Source organism: Aricia agestis, chromosome 19 (genome assembly GCF_905147365.1).
Source record: "Aricia agestis chromosome 19, ilAriAges1.1, whole genome shotgun sequence".
Lineage (NCBI taxonomy): Eukaryota > Metazoa > Arthropoda > Insecta > Lepidoptera > Lycaenidae > Aricia > Aricia agestis.
In genome coordinates, this window is record NC_056424.1 from 12943129 (window position 1) to 12955752 (window position 12624).

Consider the following 12624-nt stretch of genomic DNA (forward strand, 5'->3'; position numbering starts at 1 on the left):
ACCGTCATTACACCGCCGTTCCCCGCGTCTGACAGTTCATTTGCCGCCATGATGGATGTTGGCGCGGTGACATATCGCCCGCGCCGCCGGGGTTGACATATGCAAAAATTGTGTTGCAACTCATCAAAAAGGTCAAATTAGAATTTTGTAGCTGGGGATTTAGTTTGATTTATGACTTGTATTTATATCTCTATTATTTATAAGAGATACATAAATCTTGCATGTATAACAATGGTATGAGCATTTATCAGCAAATTATTCCAAAAAATCAATAACGTTCAGACTGCAACACGACGCGTAGGTGCATTTCCTAATTTTATATTGAATTGACAGATTTACAAGACGTCTCACGCAATTGAAGTCTGTCAAATAAATACAAATTTAGAAATACATCTACACGTCACGTTGCGGTCTGAATTAACCCATAACTTGTGTTAACGCAGGCTCTGCAAGAGCAAGCATACATTTTACGCAATAAAAAAAGTGGGATGTTGCTTCTTATCCTACGCCTCGTCGTTGTTATACGATCATTCAGTCTTATGAATTTTCACAATTTTGTTATTTTTACCCGCCCCAAAAAAGATGCACAACGCCACTAAAAAGTTTTCTCTTCAAAAATATATTTCATTTATAACTTTCACGAGGTTTTGGAAAAAATAAGGATGATAGAAATCAGCGATACAAAATAGAAACAGCGAAATAAATGTTCGCCATAAAAGCGAGCTAGAGAGTAATGAAATTTATGTTTTTTACGTTTTCGAATAATTTATCTTTTTCCGGTAGAAAGGGTTACATTCTGTTAATGGTTTAATAAAATACAACAACTTTAGGGCCAGCCACAAATATCAAAAATGGCGCTCTGGATTCTTATTCTAAAATTCATAATGTGAATTTTCGTACTGCCTTATACCAGATCTATACATGCTTATAGATCTTAGAAAAACTTATTCTGAAAAATCTGAATGCGTGTGGAGCACAATACTGTTATTCTGAACATTCTGAATTTAAAATACAAAATTCAGTTTATGAATCTTGACAATCATAACACACACACACACACACACATGACATGGATAAATTTCAAAAATGGCTTGCCAGTAAAAAAAACTTAAGTGGATGTGTACATAGTTATATTGTTATGTAAAGCATTGTGCAACGTAGCTTAATTTTTATGTTCGGTGTAAAAAGATCGGTTATGCAATTTCCTCCATCTTGAGTAATTGTTGTTTTTTTCAGTCGAGTTCTTGCTACGATCAATTTTCCTCAAACCCTTACAGTTCAGTTTGTCAGTTTAACGATTACTTTTTATCGTATATCTATCGAATCAAAGTATAACTAATAAGTATCAGGTAACGAATAAATAAATAAAAAACAGATAAAAAATAAAATAAAAACCTGTTACAGGAACTACGTCTTATTTTTCGCATCAGCGTTATAATAAGCAGTTTTTATACATAAATAACTCACCGTTGACACTCCACCCTAATGTAATCTGTAATATTCTATTCGACAAATTATTCAGTTTTGCGCGGCAAAAAACCAAATGTCAAAATGGGGTTTCCAGAATTATGGCTTCAATTACCCGCGCCCTCCTTACGTTCTGCAAGTCGGCGGTTTTATAATATTACTATTGCTTTAAAATTACCTACTTTATTGTTATAGTTCGAATTGCTAGGGTAGGCATCTTAATGAAGTTATTAAGAAAGAACGGTTGCCAATTTAATGCTTTCTTCTTTGGCCCTTTGGCCTATAATGATGATAAAAAATCGTTTCTGTAATTTTATGTTTGCTCTAAGTAGAGCAGCTACTCTATACTTTTTAATGGACTTCAAGAAAAGAGGAGGTTCGGCAGTATATTTTTTTACCCTAATCCTTCCCTTCTATTCTCGCGTTTTTATCCCAAAAAGAGGATACTCCGTAAAGCTTTCCAAATTTCTCAGCTCTTATTTATACTCGACGACCGCGGGACGACGGGACATTACCGTCACGCGGCCATCACGTGATCGTCACGTGCCGGTCACGTGCCGCCGGGGTGAGTATTGCTTTAGAATTGACTTGAGTTTTTGGGAGTGGTGTTGTTGAGATAATCTCGCTTTTATTGCCTAATAATGGCATTAGTTGATGTTGAGATATACCACGTGTGTGTTTGAGTGAATTTAAAGTAACCCACGGGGAGAAATTGAGCGTGCTGGGCAGATCTTATATTGAGAGTGGCAACACCGGAATTGATTATTTTGAGAACAAAAAGTTGATTTGAACGATACTGTTTTGAAATTCGATGTAATAAAATGCTCTGAAAACAATATACATTATTTTATATAGTTTTTGGAATTTTAAAACATCCTCTTTAATTTTATATTAGCGCGGGATACTTTTAGCTGTAAGAGCTACGAATAATAAAATAATGAAAGCCACACATAATATAAAATTATCGTTATATAAAGTAAAGTTGGAGTAAAAACTATAAACATCTTATATATAAAATTCTCGTGTCACAATGTTAGTCACCGTACTCCTCCGAAATGAATTTAACCAAATTTTATATGCATATTTAGTGGGTCTGAGAATCGGCTACTGGGCACTTTTTATATTGATAAGTGCATTTGTTGAATAAATAATAGTAAATTATTACAACTTGAGACTGACGGCGACCATTGTTTGTGCGACGGGATAGCGATGGACGTTGCCATGGTGACATACTCATTTAGTAACTTCAATAAAATAATACGGGCGAAATACTTTATGTGGCAAAGAATTGTTTGCCGGGACAGCTAATATTTAAATAAATGTACGTTTAGTACATTGAGTTTAACGACTAAGAGGAAAACATCGAATTCTCACCCTACACACTTTCACAGAAATGTCTTAAATGTTTTCACCGAAAATAGCAATTCTGGGATTACTAATAGGTTTTTCTGTTGTTCTAAAATAAACCTTTTTTCGTTGTACTAAGATGGCAATTTGGTAAGTACGTTGCTAGTTGAAAAAAGAGTTGCCTTGGGGCTTTGGAAATAGCGATTTCTACATTTTATAATAACACAAAAAAATATATTTTCTTATCCGTGTTAACCTAAAAGTTTTCAAAACTTAAACAGGAAATAAAAGTACTATTGCTAATAGTTATTGTTAGAATATTATGTAAATCTCTAAATTACATCTTTTTAGTATCTCTAAAACTATTAAAAAGTCGTTTTATTTTATTATATCTAAGTAAGTTAGTTCTGTGTCTTAGTTCATAGAGTCCAATAAAATATAATTTAAGAGTCATTGTTCTTTTAACTATACTCAAGATGACTATACCTATATAATATTATGTTACCTATAGCATAGAATTAGAACGTTAGAAAAGGCATTCCATACAATCGTCAGCGCGAAAAAGTGTCACCCTCGAAATGAGTGAGCTCACCTCATCTGAGAGCAGTGTGCCTTAGGACGCGGTAACAGCCGGACGTGTTTAATTCATTAATTACCGCGTTGTTTTTCGCTACATTTCGCTCCACAATGCCGTCATGTGCCTTCTGTCGGAAGGCACATGACGGCATTGTGCAGTAACAAAATGAGGAATACAAATAAAGCCAAAGGTGTAATATTTCACACGTAATTACTAAGATTTTATTAATATTTAAATTATTGTCTTCCATTTTAAGAGAAAAATCAATTGATATCGTTGACCTATAGTCTGTATAATAATATGTTACAGAGCTTAAGTGTTCCAAGCAGTAGCATGTCTATGTGAGTGGATAATTATAATGGCGACTAATATTTTTATTCTATCTAGAAACTACATTCTAAGTTCAAAATAATCAATTTCCCATCTACACTGTAACTTCGTGGCCCCAACTTAAGGGGTTGCGTGACAGACTCTCCGGAAGCTGGGGGAGGAACAAAGATGGCCGCGCCGGATGTGACGACACGTGCTCGCGCGCACCGGAAGTCCGGAGCCTCATACTGAATTATTGCTTCAGTTATAATAATCATATAAGAAACGTTTATGGTCTGGGGGTAGTAAACATGATTTCGCAATTTACTCGTATTGTCAAACTTTGGCAAATAGTTTTTGCCACGATGGTTATGATTTATGGGTATGTTATAAATCTAAGTGAATGCATTTTGATGCAAATAGGCAATTTAATGACGAAAATCTATTTTGTCGAGATATTTTTACGAAGGGTGATGTAAAAAGCTCTATAGAACTAGGATTTTTGAAACCAATAATAATGTATAGGCTGACCAGTCATAGGTCCTTTCAGATGCTAGTATAGGGGTCTGAAATTATAAATATTTTCAGCTTAGTGACATCTTTTTTTATTAGAAGGAGGTAAGCTCGGCAACAAATCAATTCAAAATGTTTGAATGCCAATAATCGATTCAGGGCAACGTTGTAGTGAACAGAAATACATGAAAATTCGCTAATTTTCTTTGTTAGGCCTTAAATTATCCTGATCATTTTCTAACATTTCCAATCAGTCACTCTTATTACGGCAGCTTTGTTACATCAATAAGTTCAAGTGGTCGGTGTTGCCACATTAAACACAAGTTATTACGCGTGGTGTTGCTAGATTAGATAAATATTTAATATCTAAGCTACCGTTATGCCGTTATTAGGGAATTATCTAATCGTATTACACGCGTCTAATGATAAAATGTTATTGAAAATCTAACAATTTGTATCCAATTTTATCTAGTAACATTATGAGTAATCTGTGTGATTTCCAGTGCCAGTAAGATGCTGGACTTAAATAATTGTATAACAAAATGGTGGCCACAAAGGGAGATCTTGGCGAACGAACGAGGTGGAATGCTCGGACAGGGCGAATCCCAGTATATTGATTTTAGCTGTTGCTTATACACCGTCGCACTTCAAAGATAGCGCGATGCAGGCTTGTGGTCCTAGTCTGCGACAATATTGCCAGTTGCCATGCCAGCCACCCGTACAACTAGTTGTATCGATGGTCTCTCTCGCTTGTATGTGTGTCTGACTGTGTGACTGGATATCTGTCTGTCTTACCTGTTAATACTGGACACGGAGGGCACGTTGTCCTGACTGCAGATGCCCTCGCTGAGCAGCCGGTCGCGGATCTCCCAGGCGAACATGGTGGGGTTTTCCCTCTTGTAAGCTGCTATGGCGTCGACCACCGGTGGGGTCGCCACCTTCGGCTTCGACCCCCCGATCACTCCCGCCTTGAAGCTGCCCGTCTCGTAGTACCTGGGAAAGAAATACAGTTTGAACAGTGAGGAAGAGTTTGATAAGTTCAGAAAACCTTAAACGGGCTACGTAAAAGGTACAAAATTGTTGAGATTTCACAACGAAAAGGTAGGTAGTATCGTCTCGGCGGGTGCACTGCCGGGGACCCGATAACAGATCAAAACTTAATAAAATATTAAAAAAAAACTAGTTATATTTTACTGTTATATTTTTGTGTTAATAAGGAATACCAATAATACTAAGGAATACCAAAAACAACAATAACAACTGTATAATATGGAACGCAAATACGTGTTAGATACCAATAATAATAATAATAATAGCTCCCACACCGGTTTCGGTGACGGTGGCCGGTTTCGTTGAAACCAGGCCAGCTACGCAGGAGTAATTTTATAGTGCCCAAATGTGTGCGCAGTGTACAAGAGCACCCTCTATTCCTTGACTCTCATAACCCAGTGGGACGGAAGACCGACACGACCGGCGAGAGATCAGGCGCAGGACCGACTTTTTACATGCCCATCCGACGCATGGATCATCTTACTTGTCAGACAGTCAGGTGATCAGCCTGCATTGTCCTAACCAAACTTGGAAATAACATGTTTGCAACGCGGGAATCGAACCCACGACCTCCGAGTCAAGAGCCGCGCTCTGTACCACTAGACCACGGAGGCGTTAACTATATTGGACATTGGTATCTTGCAAGGCTGAAAGCTTGAAGGCGAAATTAGACAAAGTTACAACTCAAAATCATTTCTTTATTAGCATTTCCATTATTTCTTTCAACAATAGAAACGAGTTAACAGAATCACGGCATATTGTCTCATCAGTGGCGTATTCCCACATCAGCCGTAAAGGCCCCCGTCCAGGGCACACGCCCCTCCCGAGGGCCCTGGCATTAGACGAAAATTAAATTTGGCCCGCTCAATAAAATAATGAGCGTGTATTATGACAATTCGATTATTTGGACCCTACCAGTTAGAGTGCTACACTGCCCTAAAGGGATTTTGTTGTTTTTGAAGACAAGTTGTCTTTGAACGAAGACATTGTATACTTGTGTAAGTGAATGTACAAATTGGATGAATTTAAATCTTTTTGTCGTAGCTTAGTGTAACTAGTACTGACTTATCTTACTGGAAAGCCTTTTCAATAAAATAAAATATCATCTTTTTTTTTTAATAATTCTGAGCAATTTCAAGATATATTATGAACGTACAATTTTATTCATTTATGTCCATAGTGTAAAAAGAATGGGCAGACATACAAGACAAACGGGTAGAAAGACTGATACTACGGATTTCTTAGAAGATTCCTAGAATATTCCTTGTGCCACGATGTGGGAACTCTATCTTAGAAGATTCCTCGTGATGCTGCGAATTACGATCTTTTAAAACATACCCAAATCATTTTCCTGTTTTTACGAGTACATTTTACAATCCACACGAAACATAACCAGCAAAGTCGTCGTTGACAATATCGTTATATTGTAATAAACATTTTGTGTAGCGATAATGAAAAACAATCCATTATTATCAAAGGGCCGGCCCTCAGGGACTATCCCAGCAGCCCGGCCCTGCCCGGCCCTGCGCGGGGTTCACACATTTGCTTTCGAATTATTTTGCTACGTTGCCACTTTATAATTAAAATGCTTGTAGGTATATTTTATTGTGAGATTAATGTTTTCTAAGTATTTTTTGACGGGGATGAATCAATGTTTTACTAATATTGTTAATTATTTTAAGATACGTGACCGGATATAAATAACTTAGTATTTTGTCTACCAAGGCAAAGCAAGTTCTATATTTTTAACAATCTATAATTTCCTATAGAGCACTTTTCTGAAAATTATACAACTTTTACTTTTACCAAAAGGTGCTCTATAAGAAAATTATTTACTTAAGTTTGAGTTTCTAAACCGGGAAAATGGGACCTATCAAAGAACCGTAACATAAATGCAACTCCAAAGCTAGGTCAAATCATTGTTTATCAAAACTCTGCCAAACTTTTTTCAAAACGTCTATTAAAAGTTTTTAATGCGTTTTGACTGTAACATGTTAGATAAAATGTGTTTTGTGTATGTAAAACAATAGTTTTGTTGAAACGGTTCCGGTCACGGAACCGTGTATAAACATTACATAAATATTATGCATGTAGCTATTTCACGTAACAATACTAAAATCTTAAAAAATGGGTCAAAAGACGATTTTATGTTGTAAAAGTTGATTGAATGTATGATTAACATAGTACGTTTCTGCCAAAGATTAAGAATTTATGCTGGCTTATCTAACTTTTTTTAATGAAATCAGCTACCTGATGGAAAGTAACTTCCGTCGCCCATGGACACTCGCAGCATCAGAAGAGCTGCGTTGCCGGCCTTTTAAGAGGGAATAGGGTAATAGGGGAGGGTAGGGAAGGGAATAGGGTAGGGGATTTGGTCTCCGGTAAACTCACTCACTTGGCGAAACTCAGCGCAAGCGCTGTTTCACGCCGGTTTCTCACAGAAGCGAGAACGTGGTATTTCTCCGGTCGAGCCGGCCCATTCGTGCCGAAGCATGGCTCTCCCACGTTTGAAAAGGGTTTAAAGCATCTCCATGCACAATGCATAATCCTCTCACCATTTCCTAAATTTATCCGTTCAGTTGGAACTTATAACATACAGACATACTTTAGGATATTATGTATTTTATAATATCATGTGTTGTACAATGGAAAGATGCATATAGCGACGTATCACGTATAGCACCCGCTCCAGCCATTAGCTTGAGCCATGAGTGAATTTGTATTGAGTATCGGACATATTGGTGATCTAGATAACGCCTAATTGGCTTACAAGCTTACGCCACTACGACGGGGGATCAATTTGTGAACGATGGGTAGATAGATCAATCACATTCGGCCTCAAAACGCATTCGCTGAAGTGAATTGTCAAAAATGTTTGATATAAATTACTAGCTGTCCCGGCAAACATTTCTTTGCTATATAAAGTATTTCGCCCGTATTATTTTATTGAAGGGACTAAATAAGTATGTCACCATGGCAACGTCCATCGCTATCCCGTCGCACAAACAATGGTCGCCGTCAGTCTCGAGTTGTAATAATTTACTATTATTTATTCAACAAAATATGCACTTATCAATATAAAAAGTACCCAGTAGCCGATTCTTAGACCCACTGAATATGCATATAAAATTTGGTTAAAATCAGTAAAGCCGTTTCGGAAGAGTACGCGGCCTAATATTGAAACACGAGAATTTTATATAAGTATACGATAATGCATCGCAAGCGCCATTAAACTTAGCATGCGTTCTGTTAAATCTCATTCATTTTTTAAATCTAACTTTGCTATCGAAACTGGCGAATGTATTTTGACTAAACACTCTGAATTATGGTTCAAAGCCATGCTTTATGCGTTAGCATTCCTCAACAAATAGACATTTCAAAGTAACGAAAAGAATCAATTCGATCTAAGTGTTAATTATTCTGAGATTACCGTCCTCTACTAGGTACTTCATAAAAGTATAGTATGGATAAGGTAGCATAGCAGCTGATATCAGAATCAAGGAAATATAGTCAACAAATGACATGCAGTCATCCATTGTCATAACATCGCATGCTAAATATTCAAATAACGTCAAGTGATTCACAAAAACGCTTTTACATACCAAAAGGGCGATCTTGTTTATTTGTGTGTAATTCGCGAAGTGATAAGAGTGTGAGGGTACAGAGGACATTACACTCACCCTCCTAGTACACTCGTGTGAACAAGTGTTATAAAGTAATTTAGATAAATAAAAATAAAACTTTAATGTTGTTAGATTCGCTAAAACTAAGATCGGCTTAATCAATTTGGCTAATTTTGGCCGAGAAATATTCGTGGAAGTCCAGATATTTATTTTAGTAGGAGGCTGATAGTATGTTCACCGGATCATCTATTTTAAAAATAATAAGAGGGGAAGCTATTGTAGATGTTATATTTAAAAAAATGCAGTTTGTACAGTTTTCGATTTAATGTTTTTTGACGGATTGTAAAAAATTTCATTAAAAAACTTAAAAAAATATATAGGTAACGGTAAGTATAATATTTTAACGCGAAAGTTATACTTTTTTAATATTTCATATTTAAAAAAAAAGGGCTTATTATTATTAAATTTGGCTGTTGATATGTTTTTTTTAATTACGATCACTTCTCTGTACAAGTGTACCCATATAATCCGACACTTAGGGGATATCGGGTGTAATTGACTCACTCTACTCCCGCGACACTCAGCTCTCCCTCCTGGGTACTTAGACAAATTGCATTCGTGAACTAACGTCTCCGTGGTTCAGTGGTTAAGTTTCCAAGTTTGGTTAGGACAATGCAAGCTGGTCACCTGATTATTTGAAATGTAAGATGATCCATAAGTGGAATGGGCATGTAAAAAGTTGGTTCTACGCCTGATCTCTCGCTTTTATAGTGTGAAGGGAGAGGGGCAAGAGTAAAGGGATAGTGAGTGTTCTTGTGTACTGCATACATACTTGGGCACTATAAAATTATGCGAAAGTGGCCTGGTTTCAATGAAACCAATGGTGCCGGCTGGTTTCAATGAAACCAGCCGGCACCAAAACCATGGTGGCGGTAGTAGAATTTAAGCGGTAAAGTTAGAAATCAAGAATTTATCCCGTATTTCTAAACGGCCGCGACAGAGCAATCGCTCTGTCGCGGTGTCTTATTCGATTACTAGTTTCGCTATCAAAATTATCGCACACCTTGGCTAAGTACCCCGGTCTACTCTAGCTTACCCACTACCAAATTATTTAAGTGCGGCTCTCTTGTTTTTATCCCATAATCTTGTTTGTGGGCCTTTGCTTTACTTACGATAGAATTTAATGTAATTTTTGCTTTATGCATATTTTGTGGCTGGCTTATGCATATTGCTGAGAGCATATTAATTTTTAATGCGAATCTTCATTAGTGACCACTCACGTCCCAAGTGGGGTGTGGATCTCTCCTCAATTTTAGGATAAAGATCTTCTTTAAAAAAAAATGTATGTAGCGTTTTTATGAATTTTTACTAGCGCCTGGTAGTGGATTCGTAATTTTGACAGTTGTTTTTTTTTAAATACATACTACTGGCGACAATTCGTTTCAGACTGCGCGCAGTGCGGCAGAAAGTTCCACGCAAAACGCACGGTGGAAGACTGCCACTCATCAAGGTGATGGTGATGATAACTGTACCTTTTTGACTTGTTAATGAACGTTTACAATGATTATTCCTCAATCAAAATCAGACACAAATGAAAGTAGTCCAGTCCTGTATCCGCATATAATAATTACTCTGTTTTTCTGTACGTCAGGGGGCAGAAAGCGTGACGTACGATACACTTCCGTTTGACGGAGCACACGATTTTAGACTTAAAAACGTTATCATAGAATTCAAAATGACTTTCCTCTAACGCTTTTATACCTACGTACGTGTTACTCCAAGTGCGAATTCAGGCTTTGATGCTTTGGAATAAGGTTGTGTTTGCTGTGTCGTATGTAAAGTTTTAGGTTACTAATTTTAAGAAATAATTAAATCGGCTTAGTTAGCCTCGAGGAAACTTCTGTGTTTTTAATTTTTATCGTTTGAAGCACTACTCACTAGGCACTGAGACATCATTGAAATTATAATGAAGCGCTATTTGTTATTAAATTTTTCTTACAATTTTATTTTCTATCATGCCTTTTTCAAGTGTCTGCCTGGTCTATTTGACCAGAGTTTATCTTCTCACTAGCGCTTTTGAATGCCTAACGTCAAAACGTGAAGCAATCAAGAACAAAGGCAAACTTCTGTGATGCACGTTTTGGCGATATGGCTGCCATACACGCTGCGGTCTACTGGAGAGGTCACCTGCCTGTAGGTATGCCTGCGCAGGTGTCAAGTCGAAAGAATTGATTTTCGATTTTGCGCCGTTCGCCTGCGCAGGTCCAAAACACTGCGCAGGTCTAATCCCACACGCAGGTCTAATCACATACGCAGGCATAACTGCACAGGTAGACCTCTCCGGTAGACCGTAGCATGTATGGCTTACAGTCAGCCAGCCAGTAAATAGATACACCGGTCATAATATTATCTAGCATATAAGCAACTAAAATTCTCTCGTTCATTACCATGTTTCTTACTTTGACTAGAGTATCCAAGTCCCTCTTTACTGTTATCGATAAGTCACATCCCTATATTAATGAACTATGGTATTGTTATCGACAAGTCACATCCCTATAGTATTAATGAAGTATGGTATTAAAACGTGGCCAGTCAGTTATTGTGACTGTATCTCGGACACTGTATTGTTTGATTTAAATTGAAACTGACTAGGGATGGGACAAGTTGACCTTTGTAGCAAGCTTTATTGATTCATAACCTAACACAAACACCAACAGAGTATGTAACCACATAAGTTACCACAAACAGACCAAAAAAATTTTTGTTTGCTGACTGTGGAGTTTTGTCTAGCAGAAATCAGGATGATACTAGATATGACTGTGACGCTGGGTCATCCTGACCCGAGACATGTTTACTTGGTCATATTTTGTCTTTGCGCCAATCGAATGTTTTCGACCTTACTGTAGCTGGAGATACAACCCCCTTCCACCCGCCTAGCTGTTACGGCTAGAGCCACGCTTCGTGTGGAGCAAGATACACGCGCGCTAAGTAAAAACGGGTCATTATGACCCGACGTCATAGTCGGTGTAGTATTTTTGTGACTGAGATGTTTGTATACTTATGTTACGTTTACACGCCTGCATTGATTTTGAAATTACTTACAAACTTTAAAATTTTAATGCCATTTACATTTTTATCACAATATAAAATAAAAAAACTTTTTATCACTTTTCATCATACTTTACACATTCCATCGATATCGACAGTAAAATGGTCGACACAGCACACCCCTAGTCCCCCGGGAGAGTGATCTGAATAGAAACATTCGCTAGCTTTTCAATTTATTTGCCCCGCGCGATGTTTTGTCCTTTTTAACTGCCCATCACTAACTGGCTTTTGATTAGGTATCATGATTTTTAAAGGGTACAAAATACACGTAAATATTGTGGAAGAGTTTGTGCCAAACTGGTAAATACGAAGGAATTTTGTGGATGGTAAATAGGATGGTTTATCTTTACAATTTATACTAATTTTAAAGAGATTAACTGTCTTAGAAAAAAAATCTTCATTTAATTAAAATTAGGTATAGGTCTACCAGGATCTCATGGCAAATTTGGATGGGAGATTTTCTAAAAACATCCTTGATCATTGGATATTTTTTACATTTGCATGTATCACACAGAATCAGCCGCTATAAGGAAAAAAAGTATCAAACGTTTTGCTCCAATTTCTCCAGTATTGGTAGCATCAATTTCTATTTCACTTTTGTGCCATCAGATCCTGGTAGACCTATAATTA

At 37.1% G+C, this 12624-nt stretch overlaps 1 protein-coding gene across 3 annotated transcripts in view; it reads right to left on the reverse strand.

Moving 5' to 3' along the window:
- LOC121736785 (paired box protein Pax-5) overlaps nucleotides 1-12624 on the reverse strand; it is an 86168-nt gene that overhangs the window by 17951 nt on the left and 55593 nt on the right. For all 3 annotated transcript variants that reach the window (XM_042128171.1, XM_042128172.1, XM_042128170.1), the window contains exon 5: nucleotides 5009-5206. In XM_042128171.1, the coding sequence (XP_041984105.1) occupies nucleotides 5009-5206 (198 nt within the window). The remainder of the gene's footprint in view (nucleotides 1-5008; nucleotides 5207-12624) is intronic.